This window comes from Phaenicophaeus curvirostris, chromosome 9 (genome assembly GCF_032191515.1).
Source record: "Phaenicophaeus curvirostris isolate KB17595 chromosome 9, BPBGC_Pcur_1.0, whole genome shotgun sequence".
Lineage (NCBI taxonomy): Eukaryota > Metazoa > Chordata > Aves > Cuculiformes > Cuculidae > Phaenicophaeus > Phaenicophaeus curvirostris.
In genome coordinates this window covers 20,140,956-20,157,742 of record NC_091400.1, presented here as the reverse complement: position 1 = coordinate 20,157,742, position 16,787 = coordinate 20,140,956, and the positions used below count along the sequence as shown (strand labels likewise).

At 51.0% G+C, this 16,787-nt stretch overlaps 1 protein-coding gene across 17 annotated transcripts in view; it reads left to right on the top strand.

Annotated features, from left to right (window-relative positions):
* The first annotated feature begins 524 nt into the window (after window positions 1-524).
* Window positions 525-16,787, top strand: part of CAMK2G (calcium/calmodulin dependent protein kinase II gamma) — a 112,563-nt gene continuing 96,300 nt past the window's right edge. For 6 of the 17 annotated variants that reach the window (XM_069863692.1, XM_069863690.1, XM_069863698.1 and 3 more), the window contains exons 1-2: window positions 527-714; window positions 2,447-2,541. In XM_069863692.1, the coding sequence (XP_069719793.1) occupies window positions 650-714; window positions 2,447-2,541 (160 nt within the window). In that variant the 5' untranslated portion in view covers window positions 527-649. Of the gene's footprint in view, window positions 715-2,446; window positions 2,542-16,787 lie in introns of all 17 variants that reach the window. The other 11 variants (XM_069863685.1, XM_069863687.1, XM_069863684.1 and 8 more) reach the window with 3 other exon arrangements.

Here is a 16,787-nt window from a genome sequence, read left to right as displayed (position 1 = left end):
CTTCTTCGTCCTCCTTCTCTTCATCCTCTTCTTGTCACCCTCCTCTTTTTCCTCCTCCTCCTCTTCTTCTTCTTCTCTTCTTCTTTGTCCTCTTCTTCTTCTTCCTCCTTTTCTTCTTCTTTCTCCTCTTCTTCTTCATACTCTTCTTCCTCCTCCTCATCTTCTTCCTCTCCTTCTTCTTCTTCCTCCCCTTCTTCTTCTTCTTCTTCCTCCTCCTCCTCTTCCTCCTCCTCCTCTTCGTCCTCTTCTTCCTCCTCCTCTTCTCCTTCCCCCCCTCCCCCACCTCCCCAGCTACCGCAGGAAGTTTATGCGGCCGCCGCTCTCCCCGCCCCGGGCGCTGCGGCCCCGCTCCCCCCTCTCCCCCGTCCCCGTTCCCGTTCCGCCCCGCTCCTCTCGCCGCCCCCCGCCCTCCCCGGCCCCGCGGGCGCTCCCGGTGCGAGGGCGTCGCCGTCCCGGCCCCCGCCCCTCCCCTCCCTCCCCTCCCCTCCCGCGGTGCCCGGGCGGGCGCGGGGCGGGGGAGTCGGCGAGCCAGTTCTCGCGGTGCCGGGCGGGCTCGGCCCCTTCCCCGCCCCGGCGGAGCGGTGACTGTGCACGGCGAGCGCCGAGCCGGGCGCGGGGGGAGCCCTCCCGCCCGTGCCCCAGCCGCGACATGGCCACCACCGCCACCTGCACGCGCTTCACCGACGAGTACCAGCTCTACGAGGAGCTCGGCAAGTACGGACCCGCGCCGCGCACCCGCAGCCCCCGAGCCCCGCAGCCCCGCTGCCTGCCGCCCGGAGCCGGCGTTCCGGCTCCCGGGAGCCGCGGCGGGATCAGCCGCCGAGCCGCGATCCCGCTCTCGCAGCCCCGCGTCCGCCGCGGCGGCTGCAGGGAAGCGTGTCCCTGTGCTCCCGGGCGTCCCCGCAGCCTCCTGTTGCGCCCCGGGACTTCCCGTCCCCCCGTGCCCTCCCCAGGAGCGGCTGCCGCCTCCTCCCCGCTCGCTGCCCTTGCGTCCAGCCGGCCCCGCGCTGGGACGCGGCTCCGTCCCCGCCGCGCTCTGTCCCCGCTTCCTTGTCCCCGGGAAGGGACCAGGTGCCGCTTCTCCCTGGGTCTCTCCGCATCGGCAGCGCTGCTGCTGCACCCGGACGGGGCTTTGCAGGGGCCGGGGTTATGGGGACGCCGCTTCCCGGGGGCGGCCGCTCTCCCCTCCCTCCTGCACCACCTGCCGGGCGCTGCCGCGTCCCCTCTCCCCGGCCCCGCGCCCCCATCCCAGGGCTTTTGGGGCTGCCTGCCGCTGTCCCCCCCTCCCTGCGCCAACGTTCGGGCTCCGCTGCATCCCCTGTCCCCGGCCCCGCGTCCCCGTCCCTCCCCGCGCCACTGCAGCTCCGTGTCGCCGAGCCGGGGCCCCAGCGCCGCCGCTCACCTTGCTGCTCATTGGTTTGTACGTGGAGGTTGAGGAAGGGGAGAAAAAGGCAGGACTCTGCAGTATCCTGAGGATTCGAGCTATTTTAGTCTCTGTCGGGCTGTCTTGCGGGGCCCTTGTGCAGCTTCTCTTCCCCTCTCTTATACTTTAAAGATGTACGTTTGTCCGCAGACACGGGTTTGTGTTCCTGGGATGAAGGTCTTGGAATTTTTCTGCCAGTTCTCTTGGATTTGTCCTCTTCCCCTTTTCAGATCTTTCCTGTAAAGGCAGTTGTTATGCTTTTCCCACCCTGTTTTGTTGTTTTTTTGGTTTTTTTTTTAAGAAAAGAAAGGAATGTTTTCAAACACTTATCTGTGTGGTCTTGTAGATTTTTAGTCCCTCTCTTTTCACCTTGGTCTCTGTTTAACTCTTTGTTTCTTCACAGAAATCCTTCCCTCTCGCTCAGATCTCTCCTCCAAGTGGCTTTTTGGAACAGTTGTAATAATATCAGTAGTTCCAGCCTGAGCCCAAAGCCTCATAGCTTCCTCCTCACTTCAGCACTGGCATATACTTACTGCCGCTTTGCAGGCAGTTAGAGAGATGTAGGAGAACTAGTGACTTCTGCAAAGTGTTGCAGCAATTTCATGACCGAGCTAGCACTTGAATGTAGCAGCAGTGAGTCCTGGTTGTCTGATGTAACTGTCTTTGGGAGATGGACTTAGCAGTTAGCATTTGCAGTGTTGCTCTGGGTTGCTTGTCTCCCATTCACCAATCCCTTCATGTCCTATTTCTGCGCACGTATGGTCTCCCTCTCCCTGCACAGTGTGCTGGTCTCACTGTGCTGTCTGTGAGGAGCTCAAGGGGTCTTCAGGGGGCTGGAGAACAGTAGAGACTAGGTTTTGTTTGCCAGCCTAACAGCACACTCTCGTCATCAGATTCTTATGTGTTGTTTCCCTCCTCTGTCTGTCTTCTGCCCTATCCTAAATCTGCTCCGCTCTGGGGATAGAAACTGCTACTATTGTGTTCTCAGTTTCATAGCTCCTATCCTCTTTGTTTTCCTTCTAGGGGAGCCTTCTCTGTGGTCCGCAGATGTGTGAAGAAAAGTTCGTCACAGGAATATGCTGCAAAAATCATCAACACCAAAAAGCTGTCAGCCAGAGGTTAGTGTTGTCTTCCTTTTGTTAACAGAAAACACTTCACTGGAGTTAAAGCTGTAATAAGTGTAATGGGTCTGAAGTTGCTTGTCTCTGTCGTTATTTCAGCATTACAAAATAGTTGACTTGTGTGGCAAAGATGAGATTGAAAGGAGGTAGTATAGTGTGGCACAAGAATTTCTGTGTCTGAAAATGGATACACGGTGCAGTGGCGTTGCCTTTTTTCTTTTTGAGGTCTTTCTTCTGCAAGCTGAGCTTGAGGTGTGTTTATAGAAGATTTATCTACGCGTGTCTGTACCGATCACTCGTAATAAAGAGAAGTGTTGGAGACCGATTTTACTGAATGTCTTTTCCACCTAGGAGATCTGTCTTACCAGAGCAGAAGTGATTATTTTTGTTGAAGGATAGATGCTGTATGCCTTGCTCCTTTCACGCTAGAGTTAGACGTGGTGTGTTTGGAAATGAGCATCTTTGCCTTCAAAGGCAGAGGTAGGTTGGATGGAGAAATCTAGTGAATTCGACTTCTCATCAAATAAGTACAAGTATTTTTTTTCTTTCTTAGTCCTGGGGGCTTCCAAAACTTTAAATACGGCTCTAAGCTTATAAAAAAAGAACAAATCTTCACTCTTCCCCCAGACTGTTAGCCTTCTGTTTTCCAGTGATGCGCGCATGTAGAAAGGGCAGCTCACCTTATAGCATGCAGGGAACGTGCATCTTCTAGCGTGCACGAAATCCTTTCCAGGGATTAAAGTCGCTTTGCGGGTGGGGTAGGTGGAGGGGAGAAGGAGAGAAACTGAGCTGCAATAAAAGCTGCTGAAAGCAGAGACTGCAACAAGTTGAGATGCCAGAGGCAACTGTTTCCAGAAGAGGTGAACGAGACAAGATCTAAGTCCTTAGAGGCTGTTCAGATTTGACAGAGTTAATGTATTAGGGCCTTGACTGTGTCGCTAGTTGAGTGTATGGCTTAGTGCGGGAGTTGTCTGAGGAATGAAAAAAAGCAGGAGGAGGAGGAGGCAAATGATCTTGATAAATGATTTAGAAGTGAGGAATGTTTTACCTAATCTCTATAAAAGAGAAAAAGAGAATATATATTCTCTTTTTTGTTGCAATATTAAATGCCATGATAGGAGCAGAAGACAGCTCAAAGAATGGGGAAAAATTTCTATGTACTGTGGTTTGCATGGAGCAGCAGTGTCAGGAGTAGATGCTGTGCCGTGAATGCTGATTCCCTGCCCCCTGCCTTGCCATGCAGCAGTAATCCTATGTGATAATGTGTTGTTTCGGTGTCTGACCCGAGTGGGGTCGTTCTGAGGACCAGCCGATGGAGCCCAAGGTTCCTTAGGAGGTGGCTACAGGTCCTGTGAGAGCTAGTGTCTCCTCCACAGCCAGGTGACAGTGCCCACTGATGTAGGTGGGATATCCTATATCTTCAGTTGCAAGTTGAGTTCAGCTGAATATGGGGTTGGTTAGAAGGGTGGCTTGGCTTTGCTGACAGCCATTAATGCAGTGTTCACCCAACAGGGTTCCCCATCCATCCTGTAGTGAAAACTGACCTCAGGTAAGACATCTTTTTGGGTGCTGCTGGACACAAGCTTGCTTAGAGAAGGGAGGGGGCAGCTTGATAAACTGATCGCAGATGAGAAGCTGTTTCTTTACGAGGGAGACGGTACTGAAGTTAGCTCTGGAGACAAGAAAAATGGGGAAAACTGCAGGGTGAGCAGAGTTCAAACCAAATTCAGAAACATATTAACAGAAATCCAAAGGGAGCCGAAGAACCAATTGAGTCAGTTTGTAAGCATTTGGGCACCTAATGAGTTATGTAGGGAGCAATATGTAGCTTCTAATTGTTTTTAATATTAAGGTGATTACAGTTTTATGACCCAGCAAGTAGGAAAAGTAAGTATGGGTGAATAGAGGCTGTGTTTTGATGTTCTGCTTATTTTCAAGGTTTCATATCTTCCTATAAGTAAAATAAATTGAGGATACTGGCCTGGTCCTTGAGGCAGCAGGCAGTGATTGACTTACAAAGGTATCTGTTAGGTGAAGGGCGAGGGTAGGGAGAGCCAGGGAAGGAGATAGATGGTTCTGCTGGTGAAGAAGAATATCAGAAACAAAGAACTGATCAGGTTTCATTCAAGTCTTATCTGAGGACTGAAGAATCTGCAGTTACAGTGGAAAGTGAATGGTGACTTCAGCTGAATGTATAGCTTCCTCAGTTATCCAGCTGTGTTTGCTGGTAGCTCCAGTGGCTGGTACGAAAAGGATCCGAAGGTTTCAATAGGAACTTAGTGAGTTCACCTTGGCATAGGTCTTTAAAGCACCGAGGGGAAAACGTGTGCTGTTCAGGCATTGCAACTGTAAATCAGCGATTAGGGAGATTTGATTCAGCAACCTGAAAATTCAAGTCTTGGAGAAAAGCATTTTAGAAATCTGCCTCCCCGAGGAGGAGAATTACTGTGTTAATTCTGCAGTATCCTGGATGTGCGCCGCCTGATGCTTCCTTTCCCGGAGCTGGCCCGTCTCTCTAGGGAGCCCGTGTGTCTGTCCGGCAGTATGGACAGATGGACTCTCCTGCGCACCCAGCTGTGTGCCTGCACAGGTTAACCCACCCTCAGGACCTGCCCTCCACCTTGGCTTTCTTCTAGACTTGGTCACAGCACCAGAATATTGCCTCATATGGGGACACAGTCCCACTCCAACTCTAGCGTAGCTGCCTTTAACGTTTTGTGCCTTCTGCGGCAGTTAGAACCCAGACAGACACCCTGCTGCTCCAAGAGCCAGCATCTTGTCACTGCTGAGAAGTGTGTATGGCCCATTGCTGCTTCCCAGGAGTTTTGCCTGCTGTAGCGCTTCCCGCGATTGCGTCCAGGGAAGTTGTAATAAAGTCTTGCTCTCCTGCCCTTGTTACTTCTGTTTTTCAAGACTCTCTATGAAGAACCACTAGATAGCTCACTGGGAAGTGCTGAATGGCTTGTGTACGTAGCTGAAAAGGAGGAAGAGGAACACTTCAGGGTGAATTGTAGGCAGTTAAAGGGTTCTGTATTACTTGGTGTGTTTATCAAACTGTTCTGTTGAAGCAGTAGAGAGTTGAAGAGGCATGGTGCTGTTACGGGGCTTCTGTGGAAGCAAGGAGAGTGAATGTGGTACTGGCATTTGTGAAAGGTGGCCCTGTCAACCTCCGTCTGGTAACCTTCACTCTTGTAAAATACACAGTCAGATGAGGAGAGTCTTTTGTTTATCTGTTGTCTGTGATTTTTGGATGCCTTTTCTGTCTCGTTTTTAATATGTCCTGTCAGTAAGAGCTGGGCTAGATTAAAATTCATATTTCAGCTTTAGTGAGTATTTGCTATCATTCGTATTGTGTTAATGCTAAGGGCTGCCCAGTGAAGACTATGCCAAGAACTTTGACATTAGATAGGGGCCAGATGCTTGTGGAAAGGGAGGGGAGGCAGCCTTCACCTGAATCAGCGTTCAGCTGGCACATAAGAGCGGTGGTTATTACACACGAGGGAAATACAATGCTTCAGTCATCTGAAATTCCTGTGGGATTGAGTGCGCAGGCTTTTAGCAGAGCTACGGGCAGAGGGACCTAATAACAGTAATTTTTTGGAAGCTGTCTCGTGGGCGTCACCAGAGTACTTTTTGAACATGAAAATTCGTAGAAAGTAGAGCTTCAGTTCTTGGGCAGCAGGGACGTTCAAATAGAGTGAAATTGCTTGCAGTGATCAAAAGGATCAAGGGAGAAGCAGGAGCTTTTGTAGCGGTAGGGAAATATCCAGGATTTGGCTCTCCAGCTTGTGCTTTAAGAGATAGTCCTGTATTGGAAAAAGGTGGGCAGAGCTCTGTCCTGTGATGAGTTTTAGGCTGTTGTTTATATCAAGTAGGATGTAGTGATCCCACCACTATGTGTAGGATTTTGGGTCCTGTTTATCAGGTGAGGGACAGAAATCTCTATGCATTACATCTACTGCTAATTTTTGTTTGCTGAAGATCTGTATCTTCCAGTTCTTGCAAGTAACTTTTCTTGATGAAACAATGCTGTGGAAGTTAGACCTCACAGCTGCTCTCTCCTTACTATTGCTCTGTGCTTACCTGTGGAATAGAGAGGTGAATTCTCTCCCTGCTCTCTGTCTTTTAAAATGTTTCAATGAGATCAAAATTTGCTGTCTACCTAGTGCTGTTTTTCCTGTAGGAGACTATGTGGATTGTGGGAGCGGCAAGGAATTACTTCTGTGTATCAAACCCCAACGGGAGAAGAGCTTTCTCTCTACACTTCTGACCCAGCTGCTTTTCATACACTTCTTGTCCTGGCTTTCAGTTCTGTGGTGGTTGCTGATTTGGCCTTTACGGAGTGGTTTGTTGGAGGTGTCGGTGATAGTTTCCCTGGACACAAACACTGAGCTTGAATGCTGCAGAGGAAGCTGGGCAGCACCAGTCCCTAGCCTCTGACTTGCTCTGCTTCGTAGATGTTCTGAGCTGGTGTTTCAGCTGGGCTCTCTTGGACTGCTCACAGTACCACGTTTCGTCCCCTGTGGGCTACAAGCACACACCTGCCGGCAGGCGAGGCGGGCAGCGGTGTGCACTGCAGCCTGGCAGACCAGCTCCCTGGGAGCAGGGAAAGCCCAGCATGCTGGGCACAGATGGCTGGAGCGCAAATCCGAACCCAGACGGAAGTGTCCTGGAATAAGCGTCCTCTGCGTGTGCCCATGTTTGTAAGCTGGGGACAAATGTCCTTTCTTGCAGAGGACGGCAAATCAAACTGCCTCTGCTCAGCTGTACTCCCTGAGCAGCCAAATCAGGTCTGGTCACTTGGTGTGGGAGAGAAGCTGCCCTTCCTGCAGGGTGGGCCTCGGGCTGGGTGGGGAGAGCTTCCCTGTGGCCCAGCTCCTGCTCCGCTCAGCACCGCGAGGAGTTGGAGGGATGCTGCGATTAGGGAGCGTCATCAGCTGCAGTGGTGGGAGTTGGAGGTCCATATATGCATGGTTGGGTGCTGGGATAGGGCTGCCTGTCGGGGTGAACGCCAGGAGCTGCAGGGGAGGAGTGGCTGGTGGGGTGGATGGCGAGTGGCCGAACTCTCTGCTTCGCAGCCCAGGGCACACGCATGCGGTGAGGGGTGGTAGGGGCTGATGTCAGAACCTGCGGCCCACTGCCTCCCACCGCCGCCTGCAGCCCTGCTGAGGGGAAGCGGGGCTTGCACGGTGGGTGTCACTGAGGGAAATTCCACTGGTGAGCATAAAAGAGACCCTGACCTTGGAGGTGAAGTTGGTGCTGGGAGCTTGGGGGGCTGCTGGGATCAGCCTGGCCTTTTGCCTGCCCCTACACACGGGTGGGAGAGCACCCTGGCATGAGAGCTGGCAGAGATTGGCGTAGTGGCGAGTGGTGGAAGCCATGCCTCTGCTGTGGCTCGTTATAGCCAGGAGCTGGCTTCCTCTCACTGTGGGTGTCCGTGCTGGCTGGGGTTACCCCAGGTTGCCTCTCAGCTTACACTGTATATTTTATAAAGGAGCTGGAACAGAGCAGACAGGATTTCAGCTCGTGTCTGTCTCCTCAGTGGTCACATTGAGTATTAAATTTCCGGCATTAACAATGAGGAGGGGGGGCAGCGGGCACACAGATTGGGCAGGAGTTCCTGCTGCCTCCGCGTGAGGTTGGAGAAGGGGCTTGGCAAGGGAATCGGGTTTCTTGTTTTCCCAATATAAACTGGATTTGTGTGCGGCAGGGATGTCATTAGACTAACTCCTGCACGTGTCCCAAAGCCCTGGGCTCTGGAGCATTTACTCTGATCAGCGAGCCATGACTGAAATCATTTCCAGGTGTCCCTCCAGTGAAGAGTGGGATGCTGAGCACAGCACAGATATTTGGGGTGGGGAGAGCTTGGATTTCTTGTAAGAAGGATCCAGTGCAAAAGCTATGGGGTTTTTTTGTTGGTTTTGGGGTGGAAATTTCACTGCCTCCAAATTTAATCCTTCTCTGGATGTTGCCCAAACAATCACTGCCAGGGGACGACTCATGTATGGGTCACAAAGACATTTCTGAAGAGCGCTTCTCCCAAAACGGTTGGTGAACACCGCTATTAAGAGCAGGCTGGGGCAATCTCTTTCTTCCGTTCCATGCGCTCTAAGTATTTTATTAGGCCCTGCAGATTAAGCGAAGACAATTTTTAAAAGGAAAGCAAGCTAATATAAAAGATTCTCTCCACCTTAGCACCATTTCTCTGCATCATGACCCCAACAGACAGGGCGTCACCTCCTTTTCATTAATTCTGTCTGGTCGCCTGCTTTGGTGTTTCAGGGATTTCTTTTCCTCTCCTCTGTTCTTGAAACCTCCTCATTTTCACCAAGATAACAAACTTCACCAAAACCTGTTCATTTCCTGGTGTGTGACTGTAGAGCAAGGTACTGCTGCTGGGTTGGCCAAGGAAAGAGGGCAATTGTAGCTGGCACTGGGAAGCCAGCATAGGAAAGAAACCTTCCATGTTGTTAAAAGGCATATGGAGTATCTCACCTCGCTACATGTTTACCAGGAACGAAAGTGATGTCAGTAGTCAGAGCAGTCACTTTGGGGGAAGCAGAGGTTTCTTATGGGCTAATACATACTTAAAATGTTGAGGTGCTCACTAGATGGTTTTTAGTGTGTGGAGGAAATGTCAAGCTGTAACTTAACCAGCTGTAGTTCCTCTTTGATTTTTGATTCCTTGTAGCTTTTCCCACCTGTTACTCTCCTGGTCTCTTTCTTTCTGTTTTAATTTTGAATTTGTTTATAATGTTTGTTTGTCTCTTGTGGATCGGTTACTCTAACATGTAATTGTATTTCTCTCTAATGCTTTGATTGAAAATATCCCTTAAGTAATGCTGCTTTACCCTGCCCTGTTCCATGAACACTGCAGCATTCCCGTTGCACCTTTTAGATGAGCAGGGGAAGATGGTGTTGGTGCGAGCGGCTGATTACTGATGTTTCAGAGTAGTTCAGAGGTGTAAGGAGAGCTGGTTAATGCTGTATCTTGCCTTCTTATGATGGGGTCAGGAGAGGAGGAGACAGCTCTGGCTGTTCTTCTGGTGTTCCATCTCACTCTGCTCCTGGCAGAGTCTGAAGGAGAATTCTCCGTCTCTGAGATGAGAGTTGAGTAGATGTGCTGACCTTTCAGGGAATGCGCGTGTGCATGTGCGTGTAGATGTGATACTGTACTCTCAGCACTTTGGCATTATGTTCCTGAGCATGAGTTACAGAGCTCTCTGAAGTGGTGACCCGCTGTCCTGCTGCTTCCATCCAAGGTTCTCATCTCGAGTTAGCCATGGTTGAGCACTCGCGGCTCTGGGCTTTTGTCATTCCCATGGCTGGAGCCTGCTTAGCGGTGGCACTGGGACACGTCTGGGTTGGTGATGTGCTTCTGAGGAAGGTGCGAGTTGGCCTCTTCCCTTTGCTGGAAAGCAGGGAGGTCTTGGCTGTTAAACACGAGACCCTGTTTCTCCAGGGCAGCAAGGATGGCAGCTCTCTTTGCAAGGCTGTTGGTGTGATTCTGCTGGAGTCTCGGCTGGGAAAGGTCTCGCAGAAGAGAGCAGGCATGGTGGGATTGAGGACATGGTTAACTAAAAAAGAAAACAAACGCCGTGTAAACCCATCTTTAGGGATGGAAGGAGTCCACCAAGATGAGTCAGGGAATGGACACAGCTCTTTGCAGGCTTCCCAAGACTGAATGGCAGAGGGGGCTGGGAGCTGTGGCAGTGTTATCTCAGGGGCTGTGGCTGTGATGACAGTGGCAAACTGGGACTGAAAAACTTAAGAGATGTGTGTGAGCCAAAGGATTAAACTTCCTCGTAGGGTGGAATGGAGGGGAGGAGAAGGAGAGCGGGTGATGATGTAGTAACAAAGGACAGCATCCTTATGAGAAATACCAGGCTCGTGCTCCTCTAGGCACTAGGATGGGGAGGGGAACGTGGGCTGGCATTCCTCTTCCAGTCTGAACTCCTGCTCAGGCAGATTCCCTCTTTGAAGAGAGGGTGAATGTCCCCTGCTTTCACTGGGTACATTGGTGGGATTGGCATTGTTTGGGCCGATCAAATATAAGAAATGGTAAAAGATGGTGTCTCTTTTTTTGGCCTTTGTTTCTATTCCCTGTACTTACAAATAACTCCAGTTCTCTGATGTCTGCTTGGAGCTTTGCTGCACCAGAGTTGGTGTGAATAACCAAGTGTCAGCGTTGCCTGCAGGTCTCAGAGTATCGAACATGAAGCTTACAAGCCTACATGAGAGTTATTGATAACACAAGGCTGCTGTCATTGGAAATGTCTGATGCACAGTCATGCCAGCACTATTCGGGCTGGTCCTGGTCTGGATCCCACATACCTGCTGTTGTCCCTGCCATTTTCTCTGCCCAGACCTGCAGCCGTGTGCCTGCATATTGGAGCTGATGGTGTGGTGGACGTGTAGTGTGTGAGAGGCGAAGCTCAAGCAGCGTTCCCTATGCCAGGGCCTGGGGGCAGGCCTGTCACTGCCCGGTGCTGCAGCCTCCTGTGCAGAGGCTGGCTGTTAGAAGAACAGATCCTAAAAGAATTAGTGATTTGCAGGTGGCTGGGGAGTGAGGACCTGGTGAGTAGTCTCTCCCCTCAGTGCCTCATAGCCCAAAAGGTTGTTTGCAGGACTACCTGTTATCATGGTACCTCTCTGCAGGCTGCTTTAGGAAAGGCTTACCCGGTCGTGCCCAGCAAAAGTCTGAGTAGCAGTGCACAATAAAATGTTTGGCTGCAGGCTGAGCTACATGGGGTTGTGGTAAATAAACCAGTTCCTTTCTAGAACGGCTTCTTCGGCTTTAAACATTTATTTATGAAGTGAGACATTGATATCTACAGAAATTAATGGCACAAGTCTTTATCACTAGCCCAGATCCCAGGTGGCTTTTGAAGTCCCTGTGTATACAGACTATGAAGGGAGAACAAGGATGCTGGGGCTCCAAAGACAGTTCCTGAAAGCTTGTTGAAAGGATTCTTTCCTTTCCCTTCCCTCATTCTCACTCCTCTTCCCAGCTCCTTAGTTAGCTGGGGTAGCTGCAGCCTGTCTAGTGGGGCAGCTCCAGATCTGGATGTGCTTCATCTGCTGTCGCTGTTGTGCCATCTCCCTATGCCTGTTGTTTTGGTCTGCAGTGAGTGATTGCCGTGGGAAGAGAGATTTGAGTGCTGGTGTTGAAGGCAACTCTCTGTTCAAGGAGGGGGTGTTCCCAGTCCCAGGGGAGCAGTGAGAAAAGGAGAAGTGGTCTGACACAACCAGAAGTTGGGGGTGGGGGTGGAGAAAGGAGGGAAAAGAGCTTGAAATCCTTAAACTCAAGTGCACCATTTTTTTTCCTTCCTCTGGGTTGTTGTCTTTTACAAGCAGGACTGAGTACAAAATAGTTTCAGAAGGTGAATTTTACCCTGACTTCTCTCTCGAAGGAGATCATTTCCTAAACCTGCTACTTTTTTCCAAATCTGCTGTATGTTCCAGAGGGCTCTGCAGTTGAGCGAGGCTCTCTGTGTGCACAGCAGAATGTAGTCCATGTGTCAGGTTCCCTGAAGCTCTGGAGATGAGAGGTGTGTGCTGATCCTGCTTCTGTGCTGGTTGCCAGAGACCAGATGTCATAGACCTGACTGGAAATGTGATTTCAGAGGGGACAGTCCAGCTTTTTTCTGGGACCTACTCTCTAGGTGCACATCTCCAATAGCATGGGCACCCTGGAAGCTTCTGTAGGGAAACCAGGTTGTTAAACCTCTTCTTGTATCAGTCCCCAGCACCTGCCAAATACACTTAGCATTTCTACCCTGATGGAGCAGCTGCCATTCTAGAAAGGTACATGTCTATCTTGGGTTTTTTTCTTTTCCCTCCTACCCCCTTGTGTACAAGCATGCAACATATCATGGGTGATGGGCCCAGAAATCACCCAGGGTAATGGGAGGCAAAAATAGTTGTGAAAGAAGGAATTGTCTTCAATGCTGCCTTTAACTCACGGGTTCTTGCTGGAAGGTGTGTTCCTGGAGGCCAAAAGAGAGCTTAGCCTAGTGATGCGAGGTAGGAGCTCTTGCTGTTCTTTGCCCAAAGAGCTGGCATGCTATTAAGTTTAATTTTACCTGTCTTGGGGCCTCTCCACATAAGCTTTGGGTATCAAATGTCCTCGTTGAGATTGGGTCGAAGAGATGAGAAGAGCTGAAGTTGCGCAGCTTTATTTTATAACTGGTGCCAGTGCAGAAACAAAGCTCCATCATGACGGATGTACATCTTCAGTGCGAGTTAAAGTAGTGATTCATAGCTCTTGTGTTACTTTAAATATTTGTGATTTCTGGACTGCAGGAGTGAAAAGTGGCTTCCAGCTCTGCCCATTTTTGTTTGCCTTGTGTGTCATCTGGCCTAGAATCTGTCAGGGCTGCAGATTAGGATATTGTGTTGCATCTACTGCTGGTTATGAGGTTGCCTGGATTAAAGTTTTCAGTGTTGCCTGCTCAGAGTGGAGCAGCAGTCCACAGCCTTCTCTGTCGAATTGTTCTTGCACTTAATAGGCATGATGTAGAGGAGTGAAGTGTCGATCAGCTCGTCCTTTGTGTGGAAGGACTTCTGCAGCAGCACACTGAGAGTCAGGCTCTCATAAATGTGCTTATTCGTCTTCTCCAGACAGCTAAGTTTGGCATCAGAGATGTGGAAAAAGAAGAACCAGGTAGTTTGCTTTTACTGATAACCATTATCAAATACTGCTGACAAGCCCAGGTGACTGTGGCTGCTGCCAGCAGTTTGTGCTGCTGCAGAGTGGGTTACCCAGCTTTAAGGAAGCGCATCATGCCTCCTTAACTCTGTGTGTCTCTGCAGTTTCTTCATTAGTCCTGAAAGTGAATTTAAAAACCTTTCCCTCCCACCAGCTCACAAGTGGTCAAGAAGTTTCTTGGCTTTCCTGTGCTCATCTCCCTGCTGAAACATTAAATAGTGATTGCTGAAGTTCTTTTTCACATTTGAAAAACACAACTTAAACTGCTTCCTGGTCTTGGAAACAAAGGTCAGGTCTCACTGATGTGGTGAACTGATCTGGGAGGGGGCTGCCTTGGGAACGAGGAAACACACAGCTCCACTGAGCTGAAGGAATTAATACTCTTTCCTTTGCACTTCTGAATTCCTGGATCCTACACTGCAGTGACTTGGCACTGCTAGCACTTGCCTCCCTGCCACGCTCTTACCTTGTCTGCTAACCAGCTGTAGCCCGATATTTATTCAATTGGTTCATCCGACTCTGCCAGCACCTGATGGGATCAGTTGATGAGGGGAAGAGAGGAGCTCGTGTCCAGAAATGAGCTCACTTGGTGGGATTTCTCTCTGTTAAGCCGTGCACTCCAGGACCCTCTGTGCATAGTGGGATCGGGACAGAGCTGCTGGAGTTCCTGCATGGGCTGCAGTCGTGCGTGTGTGTGTGGCGGGGAGGCTGCTCGTGCGGCTGCGTCACCTCCGGAGCAGCTTCGTTCCCTCCTGTCTCGTTCGCTGCATGTCCACTTTAAGAGGGTTCATCTGCAATGCAGCTGCTAGCGGGGAAGCTCTGTAAATCAAGAGGGAGCGAGCGCCAGTGAGCCCGGTGTCTGCCGTTGCGGCTGGGTCCTCCCCGCAGCACAGGGAAACTTGTCCAGGAAGACTTTGCAGGAGGAGAAAGGGATGGCAGTGCTGATGGCAGGAGCACCTCCTTTCTGTGCCTGTGTCTGCTCAGGAGCTGGAAAATGTGTACAAAAGCACAATGGGCAGAAGCCCTGGAGCTGGAAAATCCTGCCATGCTTCCCCCTCCTTGCTCCTCTGCCCCATAGTTGAGTCAGGTGTTTGCTCCGGGCTTGTGGTGTCAGGATGTCTTTCTTGCACGCTCCCTTCTCACACAGGACGTCCTGTTACCATTCAGAGCCTGCGAGCTCCTGCACGTGGCTCAAACACACAAAGGCCTCGCAAGCTGCACGTTCACCATTGTGCCCTCCTGTGTTGCGTGGGCTGTTGGAGTGACCGTGTGTTGGTGCGTGGGGTTGGTGCCAGGGACCTGTGGAGATGCTGTGATGCCAGAGAGCAGGGAAGCCCCTGGGTGGAGTGCCAGGGCTGTGGAGATGCTGTGCTTGGCAGGTTGGGCACTGCCACCGAGTGTGGTATGAGGAGGAGGAGGAGAGGGGCCTCGGCTGCCGTAGCTGCGCACGGGGCGGACAAGCTCTCTGAGGGGAGCTCTGCGAGCCTTGCAGCCCCTCAGGGGTGCGTCAGGGAGGCTGGCAAGGAGCGTGTGGCTTTGAGCATGTGGCTGAGCAGCAGGTGGCTGGCTGTCCTGCTCTTCCCCTGCCCCTCTCCTCCTCCAGCGTGCAGGTAGCCCAGGCAGTCTTTCAAAGGGCATCCACCATGCCTCTGAGCACCTGTGGGGTTGCTTGCTGGTTCCCTAGCCACTAGCTTCTGAGAATATGCTGGTGAAGTCCTCTGTGGAGTGCAGTTAAGTAGCTAGGAAGCACGATGCCTTCCCATGGGGATCTGCAGGGATGTCTGGAGCTCCACGGGCCAGAGCTGGAGAGGGCCCCACTGGACCATCCTTAAAGGTGGCTGCAGCTGGGGAGAGTCCATGCTCCTCTTCATGCTGGTGCTTAGCAGGCTCCCTCCTTCAATACATTCAAAAGTGTTCTGGGCAGATGTGTTCTGGGTTTCTACTTTGGTTTCTTTATTTCCACGTGGGAAAGCATCTTCTACTGACAGTCATTGGTGTTGCAGGAACATGATGTACGATCAAGAGTATGGAATCCTAGAACTGCTTGGATTGGAAAGGACCTTTAAAACTCATCCAGTCCAACCCCCTTGCATTGAGCAGGGACATCCTTGTTTCAACCAGGTTGCTCAGAGCCCCATCCAACCTGGTCTTGAATGTTTCCAGGGATGGGGCAGCCACAACCTCTCTGGGAAACCTGTGCCAGTGCCTCACCACCCTCATTGTAAAAATTTTCTTCCTTCTATGGGCCCACACCTCTGGATAGCATCCTGTCCCTCAGGGTTGTCAACTGCACCACTCAGCTTGGTGTCATCTGCAAATATGCTGAGGGTGCACTTGATCCTACTGTGTCATTGATGAGGATACTAAACAGCCCTGGTCCCAATACAGATTTCTGAGAGACACGAGGCATCACTGATCTCCATCTGGACACTGAGCCGCTGACTGCTGCCCTCTGGGTGCAGTCATCCAACCAATTCCTTATCCACCAAACAGTCAATCCATCAAATCCTTCTCTCTCCAAATTGGTTGAGAAGGATGTTATGGAGGACCGTGTCAAAGGCCTTACAGCAGTCCAGATAGATCACATCCATAGCTTTTTCCTTGTCCACTGGTGCAGTCACTCTATCACAGAAGGACACTGGGTTAGTCAGGCAGGACTTGCCCTTGGTGAAACCGTGCTGACTGTCTCAAGTCACCTCCCTGTTCTCCATGTGCCTCTGCGTGGCTTCTAGGAAAATCTGTTCCATGATCTTCTCGGGCACAGAGGCAAGGCTGACAGGTCAGTAGTTCTTGGGGTCCTCCTTTCTACTCTCTTTAAAAATGGGTGCAATGTTTCCCTTTTCCCAGTCACTAGGGATGACTTCTGACTGCCATGACTTTTCAAATGTCATGCAGAGTGGCTTGGCAACGACATCAACCAGTTCCCTCAGGACTCTGGGATGCATCTCATCAGGTTCCATAGGCTCACATGCATTCAGGTTCCTCAGGTGGTCAACCACCACCTGCTTTCACCCCTCTGTTTGCTCCCTGCCTCTCCTTTCTGTCTGGACATTCACTGTCCCCCTGGGAATAACTGAATTGTGCTGTCTGTGTGTAAGCAATGTTCCCTCCCCTTTTGCCTGGGGACTGGCTGACTTGTTGTAAGAAGTTATTTTTAGGGTTTGCTTCCTGGGATAGTCTACCCGTGGCCAGTTATGGTGATGCAAATGTCACTGGGATGCAGAAAGGACTCCCAGCTAATCACTAGTGTGCTGATCTCTCTGTTGTAACGGTGTGCGTGTGGGACACGGAGCCCTTCCACAGCGGCTGCAGAGTGTGGCTCCTGATGGAAAGCATACAGAGCTTCCAGGGAGAGGGATTACATTGCAACCTGATTGGCCCAGGGGAAAAAAGAAGTAGGAAATGCAAAGGAATAAAAGCCTTTCTGTTGTGTCCCTGGAGTTTGTTTCTGCCCTTTTCCTTTTCTGTATGTGGGCATGTCAGTGCTGCGGAGCTGTGTGTAAGGGCTGTCCTGAACAGGCAGTTAGCTCTT